Source organism: Myotis daubentonii, chromosome X (genome assembly GCF_963259705.1).
Source record: "Myotis daubentonii chromosome X, mMyoDau2.1, whole genome shotgun sequence".
NCBI classification, from domain to species: Eukaryota; Metazoa; Chordata; class Mammalia; order Chiroptera; family Vespertilionidae; genus Myotis; species Myotis daubentonii.
The window spans coordinates 126,845,798-126,863,982 of NC_081861.1; the positions used below are offsets into that span (position 1 = coordinate 126,845,798).

Below are 18,185 nucleotides of genomic sequence, written 5' to 3' on the forward strand. Positions count from 1 at the left end.
CAAGTTATTTTGAACAAAATCCTTAGCCAACATCTTTAATATTATGATTTTAGGTCCATTTTGATTGGGGCGAAATTTTAAAAGGGCCAAGACCTGTGAGATCCTCTGGACAACCAGAGTCAGCCTGAAGGCCTGGAAGCCAGGAAGGTATACCAAGAGGAGGCGTGATCTAACAGAAGTGTAGACTGACATGTCAGGGCAAACTTATGTTACTATTCTGCATTCTGAAAGTTTGTCATTTAAGTACATAATAACTAGAGAATGTGAGTTTATGTAAACTTTTATCAATCTTATACAGGAAAATACTTATGTTTATTTTAAAGATCATTTACTTTATACAGAAAAAGAAACCTGGATTTTCCTGTCTTTCACCATATAGAGGATGGGGCAAAATTAGGTTTATGGTTGTGAGTATGTGAAACAGAATTTATTATTGTATTAATATTTATTAATTATTGTATTATTTTCCAAATGAACAACTGTAAACCTACTTTTGCCCCATCCTGTATTCTAGAAATTAAAGATCTCATTGTGGAAGTACAACTCTAAAGCAAACAGAAGAAAGTGTAGACTATTATGATTTTGAGATAGGGTAGGGCTTTTATAGTAACACTAGAGGTCTGGTGCACAATATTTGTGTGGGGGGAGGCCCCTCAGCCTGGCTTGTGCCCTCTTGCAGTCCGGGAGCCCTTGGGGGATGTCCGACTGAAGGCTTATGCACCCTCCCCACGGGGAGTGGGTCTAAGCCCATAGTTGGACAACCTTAGTGCTGCCACGGAGGTGGGAGAGGGTCCTGCCACCGCTGCTGTGCTCACCAGCTGTGAGCCTGGCTCAGGGCTTCTGGCTGAGTGGTGCTCCCCCTGTGGGAGCACACTGACCACCAGGGGGCAGGCACCCAGGATTCCCTCTGGCCCCAGCTTCGCCCAGAATGATGTCCGGTCTAATTAGCATATTATGCTTTCATTATTATAAACAATGAATCTAGAAATTAATGGATTTGACTACATCAAACTAATATATCCTTATTCAAGAAAGGAAAATTTATAGATGGATGATGGATTGGGAAAAATTACTTGTAACATCTTAAGTGGGTGAGATAGATATTTAGGACATGGGTTGTTCTATACCCAGTCAATTAGTAAATATTTTAGGTTTGTGGGTCATATGGTCTCTGTTGCAACTGCTCAACTCTGGTGTTATAGCACAAAAGCAGCCACAGACAATACATAGATGAATGAAAGTGACTATGTTCCAATAAAACCTTATTTACAAAAATTTGGCCTGCAGGCTGTTGTTTGTTAATTCCCAATATAGGATATACAACAAATCCCCATGGATCAATAAGAAAAATTTAAAACACTCATTGGAAAACCAGGCAAAGGATATCAACAAGCAATTGGAAGAATAAAAAATCCAATGGCAAAACAAGTTTATGGATGTGCAACCTGAATAATAGTCTGAGAAATGCAAATTAAAAAGAATTTCCATTTTGCATTCAACAGATTTGTCAGAACATGGAAGTCAGATAACTTAGGTGGAGTTAAGGGTGTGGGGAAACATGAAACCCTCATGCCTTGCCAAGGAGTGTTAGTTACGGAGGGCCATTCTAGAGAGCAATTTGGAAGTGCTAAGTGAAATTAAGTCTTCCTGTACTGCAAATAGAGGATAGCTCTTTGATAAAGGGCATCAGGCAACTTTATAACAACAAACATACTTTAAAAAAATACATTTTTATTAATTTCAGAGAGGAAGGGAGAGGGAGCGAGATAGAAACATCAATGATGAGAGAGGATCATGGATCAGCTGCCTCCTGCACGCCCCCTCACTGGGGATCAAGCCCATAACCCAGGCATATAACCTTGACCGGAATTGAACCCACGACCCTTCAGTCCACAGGCTGATGTTCTAGCCACTAAGCCAAGCCGGCTAGGGCACAACACACATACTTTAAAAAAATTCTGTAATTATAGACAATCTACATAAGCTTTATTTTTCTCATTTTAATAATAAACAAAAACACTATCATAGACTGCCATTAGTCTACAGGCCATATGTTATAGACTACTTTTTACCAATATATTTTAGACATGTAGAAAATCTCTCTCTATATAAAAGCCTAAGCGGCTGTTACGACTGAATGAGCAGTAGACCAGTCACTATTATGCACACTGACCACAGGGGGCAGATGCTCAACACAAGAGCTGCCCCCTGGTGGTCAGTGCACTCCCACAGCCAACCTCCCGTGGCCCCTTCCCCCGGCCAGCCGGCCCCCCACCTGTGCACGAATTTGTGCACCAGGCCTCTAGTCTTAATATAATTAACGTCTAATTCTTTTATCATTTAGTTTTCTATAAGAGGAGACCTGGCTTTACAAAGCCTGATTAATGGCATGCAAAATTCACATGAATTAAAAAAAAAATGAGCCCTAACTGGTTTGGCTCAGTGGATAGAGCGTTGGCCTGCAGACTGAAAGGTCCCAGGTTCGAGCCTGCAGACTGAAGGGTCCCAGGTTCGATTCCGGTCAAGGGCATGTACCTTGATTGTAGGCACATCCCCTGTAGGAGGTGTGCAGGAGGCAGCTGATCAATGTTTCTCTCTCATCGATGTTTCTAACTCTCTATCACCCTCCCTTGCTCTCTGTAAAAAATCAATAAAATATATTTTTTAAAAAATGAGACCTACCTGGCCAGTGTGGTTCAGTGGTTGAGTGTCAACCTACGAACCAGGCGGTCACGGTTCAATTCCCAGTCACGGTGCATGCCTGGGTTGTAGGCTCGATCCCCAGAGGGGGTCGTGTAGGAGGCAGCCAATCAATTATTCTCTCTCATCATTGATGTTTCTATCTCTCCCTCTCCCTTCCTCTCTGAAATCAATAAAATATTTTTAAAAATAATAAAATAAAGTGAGACTTCAATTTTGCAGGATGGAGAGCCAATTGCAGGATACTTCTCTTAGTCCCTTGTGGGTTTTCCCTCCTCAACAGTGTCAGGAACACTTCAGTAGGAAAATTTGAGAAACAGTTAATAAGCAGGGACAATTATTGAATACCCGTCAATCTTTAGCTACATAAAACTAAGGTAAAAGTATGTTTTCATCTCTCTTTAATGGGAAATTAAATTATACACACAATATTACCTGCTTGCTAACTAGAAACTGCAACTTCCTTTAGTCATTTTTTTCTACCTCCAACCTGAGTATAATCTATTGTAGCATTAGGTTCTGAAATACAGGCTTTCCTTTCATTCAATTAATTTGCCATGGTCTGATAAAATATACCATGGATTATTCAAATTAGTATGGCCTAAACAGGAAAGTAGCTTGCAAATGCACTGATTAAAAGGCTTATTGTCTCAAAGTATATCACATACTTCACCTTAAAAATAAATTTGTTGCCCGGCTGGCATGGCTCAGTAGTTGAGTGTCGATTTATGAACCAGGAGGTCACAGTTGGATTCCTGGTCAGGGCACATGCTTGGGTTGTGGGCTCGATCCCGAGTAGGGTGCGTGTAGGAGGCAGCCAATCAATGATTCTCTCTCATCATTGATGTTTCTATCTCTCCCTTTCCCTTCCTCTCTGAAATCAATAAAAATATATTAAAAAACAATTCCAGATTTTAAAAAAAGAAATTTGTTATTCCACTCTATGCTAGTGCTTAAAATTACTTCAAAGTTGAGATAGCTGTGACATCACAGAAACATTTTTCTTTCCAGTCTTATCACACGTTCATTTAAAGGTTCAATTATCCCTGACCAGTTTGGCTCAGTGGATAGAACATCTGCCTGTGGACTGAAGGGTCCCAGGTTCGATTCTGGTCAAGGGCATGTACCTTGGTTGCGGGCCCATCCCCAGTAGGGGGTGTGCAGGAGGCAGCTAGTCGATGTTTCTCTCTCATGATGTTTCTAACTCTCTCTCTCCCTTCCTCTCTGTAAAAAAAATCAATAAAACAAATTAAAAAAAATAAATATTCAATTATACTAAAGCATAGTCATTAAAAGAAAAATAGTTTACATTGAATTGCAAACTTTAAACAGGCAAACATTATGGTATTTAATTTTATCTCAATAAAGCTGCTAATAAAAAAGGTGGCTTAGATAACCAGTCACCTAGTCATGTTGCTCAAATACAATAAATTAAACAAAAAATGTAAAAACAACTAAGATCAGCCCTGGCCAGTGTGGTACAATGGGATCAGAGGCAAGGAGGAGAAGGAGAATAAGGCTAACCAATCAGGAATTGGGTTAAATTTTCAGCCTATTTTATCTGGCCCTTAATAACCTAGAAAGAGAATGTGTGCATGCATGGCTGTATGTGTGTGTACATATGGGAGTATGGGAGAGGGGTAGGCTCTGCAGACAAGGGAGGAAGCACGAGGACAAAAGGTCAAGAAGAACCAAATGTCACAGTTGAAGCACTTTCCTTTCATGAATTCCTAAAAATATAGACTAATTTAAAGAAGACTGTGACCTCCTGGTTCATAAGTTGACACTCAACTACTGAGCCATGCCAGCCGGGCAACAATACAAGGAAACATGATAATAGTCCTCTTTCTTCATCCATAAACAGGCCATTTCCAAAACAGTAGTGAGAGCACAGAAATCTTATTTTAAAGACTTCCTTCCATGCCAGCAAGGAGTTTCACATACAGATCACTTGAGTAAAAACTGAAGGCTGCTTTTACAATCAAACCCTGGCTATGTTTCCCAGTGGTTAGAGTGTCAGCTCACGCACCAAAGGGTCTTGGGTTCAATTCCTGGTCAAGGGCGCATACCTGGGTTGCAGGTTCAATCCCAGCCCAGTCGGAGGATGTGCAAGGAGGCAACCAATCAATGTGGCTCTCTCATCGATGTTTTTCCCTTCTTCCCTTCCACTCTCTCTAAAAAAACAGTGGGAAAAAATATTCTCAGGTGAGGATTAACAAATAAAATGAATTAAAAAAAAAAAGAATTTGAAAACAACTAAGATCAGCTCTGGCCAGTGTGGTGCATTTGGTTGGAGAGACATCCCATACACCAAAAGGTGGTAGGTTTGCCGAAACCGGTTTGGCTCAGTGGATAGAGCGTCGGCCTGTGGACTGAAAGGTCCCAGGTTCGATTCCGGTCAAGGGCATGTACCTGGGTTGTGGGCACATCCCCAGTAGGAGATGTGCAGGAGGCAGCTGATCGATGTTTCTCTCTCATCGATGTTTCTAACTCTCTATCTCTCTCCCTTCCTCTCTGTAAAAAACCAATAAAATATATTTTTAAAAAAAAGGTGGTAGGTTTGATTCCCAGTCAGGGCACATACCTAGGTTGTAAGTTCAATGCCTGGTTGGGGTACCTGTAGGAGGCAACTGATCAATGTTTCTTTCTCTCTCCTTTCCTCTCTCTAAAAATAAAAAAACAACAACACAACAGCTAAGATCGTACTATATGTAAAAGAAACAATTTTGACAGAAAAGAATACAAATATTTTTAAAAAGACAACACACAGATGATGATAAAATATAGACTGCTGGTACACATTTATTCTTTTATTGCTAAACATCAAATGCTAGCAACTATGGTATCTTCAAGTTAAATCCTATGAATGAATTACAACACAGTCAAAAGATTTAGAGAAGAAAATCTCTGTGCACCATTAGTATATGGACATTCAATAAATACCATAGGACAAACTGATGACTGAGAGCTACATATCCATGAAGTACAAGTTTACAATTTACTATTAGAACAAACAATGACCTACAAGAGTGATTATCAAAAGGTCAAGTTTAACTGCATGTCTTTTCAAACTGAGATGCTGAAAGAAATATATACATTCTTTACAGATCGTAGGTGATTTTTTTAAATCCTCAAAAATGTAAACAATGCAGAGTAGGAACACTGAAAATAAAATTTCACTGAACAAAATGACAACACAAAAAGAACACTTTCTTCAAAGCCTCAAAATAATTCAGTTTTTCTAATTGCTCTACAGAAATCAAAATGGATTATTTTCATAGAGATGATAATCTTCCAGGGACACACAGACCTTCCGAGTTATTTTTATGTTAACATATATTTACAGTAAATAGTCAATAGTTTTTATAGCTTACTTAAATAGATACATGCTTCCCTAATCCATAAATAACACTAATTATCACCCATTCAACCATATTTATTAAGTATTTATGATGTCTCATGCACTGTGTCAGGGATGCAAAGAGGAGTATGACATGGTCCTTGCTCTAGAAGTGCCCACAATCAAGCTGAAGAGACAACACGTAACATTTCTTTCCTTTCTTACAGGATGAGGCCAGTTGTATACAAAAAGGACTGATCTGCGCAATTCCCAAATCCTGACCCTATGGAGCAACAGACCAAGGTGTTTAAAAGCTACAAGAAAATAATGTGGTTGGAGATTTTTTTCACCCAGAAAACAAAATTAATGGGAAGGATTTTTTCTATTAAAATTTTTCCTCAGTTTTTAAAAAGCTGACCTGCACATATACATTTTCATTAGTAAATCACTTAGCTCACGTATTCGAATTAATTATGCAAGTATTTCATGGTATTCCCCAAGTTCTACCTGAACAGGTCTGAACATTACTCTGCTAATACACTTTGATCCTGAATGATTGCGTAACAAACAGAACAAATGCGTTTTTCCTAGGATAGACTAATAATTTGTATAGTTTTAGTAGTGCTAATAACTGATAACCTGGAGTCATTACTTAAATGTTAAAATCATACTCAATATATAATTCGTTTAAGAAGGCAGGCAAATGTGTAATACAATCTAAAGAGTTTGTTAAAAATGATTAAAAACTTTTAGTACCTGAACAGCAACTCATTAATCTGAAAAAGGTGAACCCCATGGAATACCTCACTTACTGAAGAAGTTAGATACATGTCTGTTAGTGTTCCTGAGTGTATGAGGAAAGGACATATTTGTCATCAAAGTACAGCATGCTCATACACTTCTGAACTAGGCGGGGCTTTTTCGGCACAAGAGTAGGTTCCCAGGCTCTGGCAAATCCACGTTGGTACTCATGTGAAGCCATTCTCACTGTGCTACCAAGTGTTCTGTGGACCCAGTGAGGTAGCTCGGGGGAAAGATGGAAGGCCAGGACTAGATCTTTTATTGCCCAACACAGAGAAACGTGGGAGCTGCTGGTGAGGACAGAGCATAGCTCAGAGCTTAAGGCAGTTGCTTCTCGAAGACAGGAACCTGGGAGCTAGGACTCAAATAGCCCCAGCAGCGTAAGAAAAAAGGTCTACCCTGGAAGGGTTCCAAGCTGTGAAGCTCTGCAGAGAGTGGTAATCAGGACCGCAGAGGTCCTGTGGTGTGGCTTGTGATCTGTCGAATGACCCAGCTTAGTTCTGAGGTTCAACCCTAACTGCTCCAGCTCACGTGCTGCAAGTGGGAGACACTTCCTGCAGCTGATTCTAAATGTCAAGGCCAAGTGCTGCTGTGAGGGAATGGGGATACATTAGCAAAGAGGTAACTTGTGGGGCAAAACCTGTTTCAAGGTATCATAGGCCCTACTTCTTACTTTGTTAATTATTTGGCATCATTTGACAAAGATTTTCCCTTTTGGGTCAGCAGATTTTTTTTATAAAACTTTATTAATTGTAATCAGACCTCAGTTATCAGAAGATAAAACAATACGCCATTAAATTTTAAAATACTTTTCAAACAAGACAAAGGACAAGAGGTATAGGCCGAGAAAATGCTCCACTTCCACTTGGCCAAAGTCTGGTCTCCTTCAAATACGGATTAATGATGGTTTTTCAAGAAGTTTCCCCCAACTAATTTTACCAAGTTCTGTTCTCCTTTTAAACTACTGAGACAATACGAAGTCACACAAAACGGTTTAACAAGAATCTGCGCTTGTTGAGAAATTGTTCCACAAGCATCTGCAGATTGTAAGTTCAGTCTTTGAAACTAGGATGTAGTCAAGGACTATACCTTGCGTTTCTTCTGTTTATCCCCATCCTAGCATTTGGATACTCTGGCTATCGGAGGAGCTTAAAAGTTGTTGGCTAAAATGTAATTTTAAGGGAACACTTTATATTTCATACCAAGTACTGGTTTTCAGTATTGTATATTGTAACTCACAGATTCTGTCAGATGAGTGCCAACATTACCGTGCTGTAACCATCCAGAGCCCCAGAGTCACATTGGCAGCCAAAAGTATACTGCCACCAAGCAAGATGAAAAATCCTATCAGATCTTTCACATCATTGTCTCCAATCACTGAGGTAAGAGTAGCATCCAGGAACGAGTTTAAAATCCACTGTCCATCCAAAGCAAAGCAGGGCACTGCATTAACAATAGCCAGAGCTCCTGAGAGAGAAATCAGGTACCTGGTTAAAATCAGTTAAGGAGCCGACTGTGAGGTCTGAGTGGAAATCCCATTTCCAGGATTCAGGAGAAGATACTTTACTAGGACTGGATTCAAGATGACAGGTGACTTCCCTCCCTTCTCTGAATCTGTGCCTACCAGTACAGGCCACTCCTTCTTGGATCTCTACTATTTAAAACAAATAACATATTATTTCTAAGTTCAAAAACCTTAACTAGAAAACTAAAGGCCAACCATTTGTAAACTAAGATACTCTATAATGAACTCTAGGAGAGACTAAGTCTTTTAATTCTTTAATGATACAATAAGGAAAGGAATTTGGAAGAAATAAGAAATAAAATTATTTTTAGATCCTTATAAGCATTATTTTCCATTAGGAAACAAAGGTTTTGGCCCCTTGAACGCTACATCATCTATAAGGTTATAGCATAAATATAACTATAATGTAAATATAACTCTATTTTACTCTCATCTATACATTTATAGTGCAAATCCCTGAGATAAAGCTGCAATCTACAAGATACAATCTTGCCCTAACCGGTTTTGTTCAGTGGATAGAGCATCAGCCTGCGGACTGAAGGGTCCCAGGTTTGATTTTGGTCAAGGGCATGTACCTTGGTTGCGGGCACAACCCCAGTAAGGGGTGTGCAGGAGGCAGCTGATTGATGTTTCTCTCTCATCGATGTTTCTATCCCTCTCCCTTCCTCTCTGTAAAAAATCAAAAAAAGAAAGATACAATCTTGATTGTACACATTTTTTAGTAACTGCTCATTTGTTTTCCATTTCATTGTTTCCCAAATCAGTGAGGAAAGGAATTAAAAAAAAATTGAAAGTGGCAAAAGGAAACCCTCCAAACTGTTCAGTTTATTCAAATTCTACATAATAATATATATTTTTTAAAAGTTCACCTTGTATATGCAAACATAATATGCTAAAGAACACAAGAGATTGTTGTCCTCTGAATCCTATTTTAGTAGTGGAAACGAGTCTGCTCTCCCTTATGTAGAGCTAGCAGGCCCGGAATAGGCAGAATTCATTACCTCACTAGTAACTGCAGTTTTCATCCTTTATAATTCAACTCTCAATTTGTATTCTGGGTTCCTTTCCTTTTGTGCCCTTAAACTTCCTCTTTCCCTTTCAATCTCTCTCCTCCCTCTGACTTCTTCCCTCCTAAGTTGAAGTTTTTCAACTTAAAGTCTCTTTTTTAGTTGTTAGTAATTAATTGATATCTGTAAGGTTTATGAATGTCTATTTAAGGTAAGAAAGATCAAGTTCCACATAACACATTTTTAAAAAATTTTCACACTGGAAAGGATACTTGACAAATGTCTCCACAACCACAGGCAGATCTATGCTTAGAAAGTTAAAACGTGGGATAAAACTGGTGATGCTCACTAAAAGGAAAAAAAAAGGAATAATGCATATTATTCATATAAACAACAGCATTATAAATTTTACCATATAATAAAAAATTGGGCTAGCCTATTAAATTGGTTGAGAAAGCCTTTTCCAAACATATGAGACAGGCTTTGTACTACATATGAAAACAATCAATTATTCTAAGAACATCTAATAAAAATACTGGAATACAGAAAATCATGCCCCAATACGCACTTATATTTTGAGGTGAGAATAAGATAAAGTTAACTATATACCAAATATGAATACCAAACACAGAGTGATTTAATAAATACAGAATTTACATCAAGAGTCCTTACCCTTTCAAAGAGGTATAATCTTAAAGTTACATTCACTACAACTATTAGGCTACTTAACCTTTTTGGTCTCGGTTTTTTCTTCATTGCTGAAAGGAGGATTAAGACTAGAGAATTTTTAAGGTCTCTTCCACTATGTGGATTCCAGAATCCTGTTTTTGTTCAAAATATTTAAAAACTTTCTTGTAGCCCTAACCGGTTTGGCTCAGTGGATAGAGCGTCGGCCTGCAGACTGAAGGGTCCCAGGTTCGATTCTGGTCAAGGGCATGTACCTTGGTTGCGGGCACATCCCCAGTAGGGGGTGTGCAGGAGGCAGCTGATTGATGTTTCTCGCTCATCGATGTTTCTAACTCTCTATCCCTCTCCCTTCCTCTCTGTAAAAAAATCAATAAAATATATTAAAAAAAAAAACAAAAAAACTTTCTTGTAATTAAGTAGAACCTACAGTATACACTTCTGCATTAATAAGAATGATTCAGGTTGTGCCTCAGGATATGACTATGATGCAATGAGAGCCTTTTAAAGAGTAACATAAAACCCACACGCCCATCAACGGATTAATGAATAAAGAAAATGTGCTATGCCCATACAATGGAATATTATTTGGCCATAAAAATGATGTACTGGAATAGGCTAGAACATTGATGAACTTAAAAACATTATGCTAAGTGAAAGAAGCTGGTCACAAAATACTCCATTTATGTGAAACTCGAAGAACAGGCAAATTTATAGACAGAGAAATTAGATTAGTCGTTGCCAAAGGCTGGGAGATATTGGGGAAAAATGATGAGTGATTGCTTAATGGGAATGGGGTTCCTTTTTGAGGTGAAAATATTCTGGAACTAGATTTTTGGTGATGGATGCACAATTCTGAATATATTAAAAGCTACTAAATTGTATACTTTAAAAGCATGAATTGGCCTGGCCAGCATGGCTTAGTGGTTGAGCCTCCATCTATGAACCAGGAGGTCATGGTTCAATTCCTGGTCAGGGCACATGCACGGGCTGCGGGCTCAACCCCCACAGTACAGGAGGCAGCCGATCAATGATTCTCTCTCATCACGATGTTTCTCTCTCTCTCTCTCGCTCTCTCTCCCTTCCTCTCTAAAGTCAATAATAAAAAAATATATATTTTAAAAGCATGAATTGTATGGTATGTAAATTATATTTCAGTAAATTATTTAAAAAAGGAACACTAAAAAGCTTAGACAACAAAAGGAGTTAGACTATAGGATCTTAAGCCACATGGAGAAGCTCTATACTGTTCAAATAATTATGCTGCCCAGTTTTGAAATTATGTTCACATAAAATTCATGTGTCATGCACAAATTACTTTATTGTCATATGTCTATGATCTCTGGAATTCTCTGGAGTATGCTGCTCTTGTCACTACTTTTGGGTGCTTGGATAAAATTTAATAAACTTTCACAGAATATCTAAGGGACCAGCTCTATGACTTGGGCATAAGTGGAAGAGAAGGAAAAATGTATTACTTTCCAAAGGCAGACATGGGATTCAGTTCCATCTTGCTTTTATAAATTCAGACTATTTTCCTACTGCCTAAATTTTATTTAATACTTAAGAATAAGTTAGCAACACCTGAAACTAATATAAAATTGTATGTCAACTATAACTGATAATTTTTTAAAATTAAAAATAAGAACAAGTTAACAAGACTTTGAAAAGTGAGCAAATTTATAATAAAAACTGCCGGGAGCCGGTCCATCCTTGCTGTTTCAAGGGACCTGGCATATATGGCATACGGTTCTTAATATGTTTGCTCACCTTCTTGGTGCTGTGTTTTAACCAAGGTCACCTCTCCGAGAAAGGTTGAATCCCCAGGTAGGGATTTTCCCCTGAAGTTAGGGAGGGAATAAAACCCCTCAACTAAGTGCCAGGCGGGTAATTAATCCCTTTAACTACAAACAATCATGCTTAAACTACATAATCTTTTCTCCCTGGAATGGAGATAAGAAACGCCCTAACCTTTGTAATAGAGATTGATAGGATTCAATCAACTGGTATAAATACAGTTGTAACAAGACAGAAACACTCAGAACTCAGAACACAGAATTTAGAACACAGAACTAGAGACAGAAGAACTTCGCTGGAGAGAGCATGCCGGAGGATCCTGGAGAGGGACTGGCCTCGGAGCCTAGAGACAGAGCCTAGCGGGAGAACATGGCAAGGGATCCTGGACTGAACCTGACTACAGAGATTGGCAGGAGAACCTGACTGGAACCTGGACACTGAACCTGACTGGAGTACCTGGACAGAACCTCTCTGGAGATTGAGACCAGAACTTGGCTGGAGATCCAGGCTGGAGATCCTGGCTAGGCTGCTGATCAACTGAACGCTGTCTCCGTGTCATTCCTTCTTCGCCGACTCCGTCCACACCTTTGGGGACCCCTGGACCCGCTGGGGTTGGACCCCGGCATATGGCGCCCGAACAGGGACCCCTAAGTAAGCGCCCCGCACTCGGGACGGATCGGACTCCACCGTAGGAAGAGGGTGGATAGTCTTCGCCGACTCCGTCCACACCTTTGGGAACCCCTGGAACAGGATTCCCCTAGGTAAGCCCCCCTCCCCCATTGAGAACCCCCACACTCGGGACGGATCAGACTCCACCGTAGGAAGAGGGTGGATAGTCTTTGCCGAATCCGTCCACACCTTTGGGAACCCCTGGAAAAGGATTCCCCTAGGTAAGCCCCCCCCCATTGAGAACCCCCACACTCGGGACGGATAGGACTCCACCAGGGTGCTACAGACCCCCCTATAGAAGATAAGTAGGGTAAGAAGGTGGATAGTACAGAACTTAGATTGAGAAGATGTGCCATACTGAGTCCAAAGAAAGAAGACTCTGTATTGATCCTTAGATTGAGAAGATGTGCCATACTGAGTCCAAAGAAAGAAGACTCTGTATTGATCTTTAGATTAAGAAGATGTGCCATACTGAGTCTAAAGAAAAAAGACTCTGTATTGATCTTTTAACATATATGCTTGCTAGCAGAGGAATTAAGGTTACTCCCAGTCAGACAGAACGTTTTATACAAGAAGTATGTCCATGCTTTTCTGAGGAAGGAAAGGTAAATGTAATGGCATGGGAGAAGGTAGGCCCAAGGAGCCTTATCCTTAACCCCACTGCAGCCTTTCCACCCCGGGAAAGTGCAGGATTGGCAAGCTCTCCCTGGGGTGATAGATCAGGACTCAGATAATAGCGGAAAGCGCCAATCCTACTCTTAAAATGGATATAAGAGAGCATTTGAGGTTTTTCTTTTTAATGCCTGCTTTTAAAAAATAAAAATGGGGGAATTTGCCGGGAGCCGGTCCATCCTTGCTGTTTCAAGGGACCTGGCATATATGGCATACGGTTCTTAATATGTTTGCTCACCTTCTTGGCGCTGTGTTTTAACCAAAGTCACCTCTCCGAGAAAGGTTGAATCCCCAGGTAGGGATTTTCCCCTGAAGTTAGGGAGGGAATAAAACCCCTCAACTAAGTGCCAGGCGGGTAATTAATCCCTTTAACTACAAACAATCATGCTTAAACTACATAATCTTTTCTCCCTGGAATGGAGATAAGAAACGCCCTAACCTTTGTAATAGAGATTGATAGGATTCAATCAACTGGTATAAATACAGTTGTAACAAGACAGAAACACTCAGAAATTAGAACAGAATCAAGAAGACAGAATCTACACGGAGCCTAGAGACAGAAGAACTTTGCTGGAGAGAGCATGCCGGAGGATCCTGGAGAGGGACTGGCCTCGGAGCCTAGAGACAGAGCCTAGCGGGAGAACATGGCAAGGGATCCTGGACTGAACCTGACTACAGAGATTGGCAGGAGAACCTGACTGGAACCTGGACACTGAACCTGACTGGAGTACCTGGACAGAACCTCTCTGGAGATTGAGACCAGAACTTGGCTGGAGATCCGGGCTGGAGATCCTGGCTAGGCTGCTGATCAACTGAACGCTGTCTCCGTGTCATTCCTTCTTCGCCGACTCCGTCCACACCTTTGGGGACCCCTGGACCCGCTGGGGTTGGACCCCGGCAAAAAACTAATGCAATATGGCATCTTAATGATTTTCTGAGGATCTACCACCATAATACTCACCTGTGTAGTGCAGGTGCAGAGGATGTCCTACGTACAACATATCGATTTGGGGTGGGTGTTTCACTTTTATTAAGCGGGTGTGAGTTTCCAAAGAAGGGATTATGCAGAAACTTGAACTTGAGCCTCTTTTACAGTCTTTATTGGTTCTACAAACTTGGGTGGCTTCAACTGCTTTCCGCGCAGGTAGACATGTATGCTATGAATAAAATATTAGTCAATACTAAAAATGATTTATTAAAAGAAAATCACCAAGTTACAAGTCCTTCAATATCTTTAATGTCACCTAGCATATTAGGAAAGAATTTCATGTAAAAAATGCCATTTATGCGCACCTATTGTAAGTCAGATTCAAGTATTTTACTTTGTCCAAATACAATATTACCACTATAAATTTTTAAAGATTCTCAGATGAAATGTGACACATGAAATGCAGAGATTTTAATAAAATGATACAAAGTAAAAGGGAGAGAAGTTTTCATAGATTCCATTTTAGCTCTATCTGCTTATCCTAATATATAAAAACCCTGTGAGGAGCCAATGGCTGCCTAAAAGGCAGAGCTTTTGATGCTGACTGGCATAGAAACCAACCAATCAGAACCAAATCAGGGTGAAGTGTGAGGATCCAATAGCTGACTAGGAGACAGAGCTTTTGACGCTGACTGGCATAGAAACTGACCAAAAAGAACCAATTGGCCAGCAGAGGAGAGCAGTTGGGGGCGAGATCAGGCCAGCAAGGGAGGGCAGTTAGCGGTGATCAGGCAGGCAAAGGCAGTTAGGAGTGACAGGCTGGCAGGGAAGGGCAGTTGGGGACAAGATCAGTCCAGCATGGGAGGGCAGTTGGGGGTGACCAAGCCATCAGGGGAGGGCAGATGGGGACGAGATGAGGCCAGCAGGGGAGAGCAGTTGGGGGCAACCAGGCCGGCAGTGGTGGTCAGTTAGGGGTGATTGGGCTGGCAGGAAGAAGCAGTTAGGGGCAATCATGCAGGCAGACAGGCAAGCAGTTAGGAGCCAGCAGTCCTGGATTGTGAGAGGGATGTCCAACTGCTGGTAAATCGGCAGTCAGACATATCCCGAGGGGTCCCAGATTGGAGAGGGTACAGGCTGGGTGAGGGACACACCCCCAATACACGAATTTTGTGCACTGGGCCTCTAGTTATATAATAATTATATCAGACAAGCAAGACAGCTTCAGAGACAACTTACCAAACGCTTATTAAAATTATTTCTGTAGGAAAAGCACACATCTGTGAGGCTTTGGTTGTTACAGCATTCGATTGAACCATCTAGCCGTTTGTATGCTAAAGAGAAATAGTTTATTAGAATCTGTTATATAGAATGACATTTGTCATAAAAATTTTGCTTTCAAGACAACAACAGTAAGATGCACATGAATTCAGAAACAACTGGATAATTCAGAGCTCAGCTTAATGGCTACTCACTGCAGAGTTTGGTTTTACATTATAAAAGATATATATTCAATCTGGAATTAAGAAGCAGCACTTACTCTAGGTTAGCTGTCTTCATATAAACTGACCCACTCGTAAAGCTGGAGCCCCAGTCTCAGTGGGCTTTATAATAACTCCGGCTGGTCAAGTACAGACATTTAATGAGCCACTGTTAGCTGCCCTAATGTCACTGATCCAATATCACTACTGATCCCCTGCATGGCTGTATTAGCAAACAAAGTGGGCCAAAGGATGCCCAAGAGACTCTCATCCCTAAGGAAATCTCTATTATATCACATACCTACCTCACCTCCAGGCTTACCTTGGGGCTTTCCTTCTGGAACCAGGGCAGCCCAATTTGACCCCACAGATGTGTACACATTTGCCTATACGCCAATAATCCAGTTACCATTTTTGAACGATAATAGAAACTGTTTATTCCCACTATTCATTTATTGTTTTAAAGTTCTTTGGTAGACTGCTTCACTGGTATCTGGGGCAGAATAAGGAAGCTAAATCACCAACACAGGTGGTATAAAAAGTATTTTCCATGTATTTATATTTTGGAAGTTTCTCGGCATTCAACACATCAAACTTGTAAAGAATAAATTGATATATGTGAAGGACCAATTAAATTTAGAATCTTACATTCATACAGCCATATACTCAAATGGGCTGAAGAAGACATTCAAGAACAAAGTTACTATAGTACTGCAAAAAAAAGTACTCTTTCCAGTACAAAAAAAAAAAACCACCAAAAAACCAAAAAACAAAAAAGGTTTTCTATTTCAAGAGTGTCTTCAGGAACACTGGCATGAAAATGTTAGTTGATATGCAATGTAATTTTATAAGGACACTGTATTTCAGCCAAAGGTTTTTGGTTGTTTTTAAATAGTTTTTTTAAACTAGATTATTTAAGAATGACATCTTGTACTGGCTACACTGGATCTTCCCCAGCCACTGCTGCTCTCTCTTCTTGGCCAATACAAAATAAAGAACAAAACAGGTGAAGCAAACTAACCAATGCATCTACTTCTCCTCTGCAATGGTTGGCTACATGGGCAGTTTTTTTTTTAATCTCTTTTTAATTTTTTTATTGGTTAAGGTATTACAAATATGTCCTCATCCCCCCATTAACCCTCAACACCGCCCCCTCATGTTCTCATCCCCCTGTTGTCCATTGGTTTGGCTTATATGCATGCATACAAGTCCTTCGGTTGATCTCTTCCCCTTACCCCCACCCTCCCCTACTTTCCCTCTGGGGATTGATAGTCTGATCGCTGTTTCTCTGTCTTTGGATCTGTCCCTGTTCATCAGTCTATGTTCTCTAGTTTTGTTTTTTTTATCATAACTGAATAGATATTGAAATCTGGGGTGACAAATCATATTTAAAATATGAAAGCAAACTGCGAATATGTGACGGCACTGATAAACCTGTGCCTACAATCACTCATCAGCACAATGATAAAGTATAAGGCAAAAAGTTATTAGAATTTTTTTAAAAAAATCAACACAAGCTAAAACCCTCAGTGTTCATTTTGGTCAGTTGCCAAGTCCCACCAATATTTAACTCCTAATCATTTTTCTATCACCCTCTGTTCCCACTTGAGTGTAGACTCCAATTCCTTCTCACCTCACCCATCTGAACAAAGTCCTAATGAGTCTTATTTGCTTATCATCTAGCTCGCACGTACAAACCTGTCCTACATACCGAATGTTTCAAATTAACCTGCCAAGGTAGAACTACAAGAATGTGACTCTTCTAACGTAACATTTCCAAACACTCTGCACTGCTCCAAAATAAAGTCTAAATTTCATAGCCTAAAACTTAGCCTTTCATTTTTTATCATCTTATCTCGTACTATTCTTTTGCTGAACCAAATTCTTAGCAGGTCCTTGAGCACCTTCTAGTCTTATGGTGCCATGGTTCATTTCTAGCTTGGCTTCCTGAAATTAAACTCACTGTTGAGGACCAACTCAGGACTCCTGTTATGAATTTTGCCCTTAACTTCTCAGTTGAGACTGACCACAATTGTTCCCACAACTCCCAATGTTTCTGGTCATTACTTACATTTAACCTTGTACTATAATAATGTAGGCATACTGTTTCTTTCCCTAGAAGCTCCTTGAGAAAAGGTTTCTCAGAAACTTATATAAGGTAGATAAGTCAATATGCATCAAACACTTAAATGATGTTCTATACCACTTGATTTTGCTAATAATTATTTTTTAAAATTTACATCTGGCCCAGACCGGTTTGGCTCAGTGGATAGAGCGTCGGCCTGTGGACTCAAGGGTCCCAGGTTCGATTCCGGTCAAGGGCATGTACCGGGGTTGCGGGCACATCCCCAGTGGGAGATGTGCAGGAGGCAGCTGATCGATGTTTCTCTCTCATCAATGTTTCTAACTCTCTATCTCTCTCCCTTCCTCTCTGTAAAAAATCAATAAAATATATATTAAAAAAATAAATAAATAAAATTTACATCTGATGCTTGATCACTAACTTTCCTTGGAGGATAGTATACACTATAGAATGAAAGTCAAGAATTTGATATTATTACAGAATGTGTTGATAAAGCATGTG

General features: G+C 40.1%; 1 protein-coding gene across 1 annotated transcript in view; it reads right to left on the reverse strand.

Annotated features, from left to right (window-relative positions):
- Nucleotides 1-5,484: 5,484 nt before the first annotated feature.
- MBTPS2 (membrane bound transcription factor peptidase, site 2) overlaps nt 5,485-18,185 on the reverse strand; it is a 59,877-nt gene continuing 47,176 nt past the window's right edge. Inside the window, exons 8-11 of the mRNA XM_059680264.1 lie at nt 15,360-15,454; nt 14,157-14,352; nt 9,646-9,721; nt 5,485-8,328 (exon numbers count right to left, since the gene is read on the reverse strand). Of these exons, the coding sequence (XP_059536247.1) occupies nt 8,106-8,328; nt 9,646-9,721; nt 14,157-14,352; nt 15,360-15,454 (590 nt within the window). The 3' untranslated portion in view covers nt 5,485-8,105. The remainder of the gene's footprint in view (nt 8,329-9,645; nt 9,722-14,156; nt 14,353-15,359; nt 15,455-18,185) is intronic.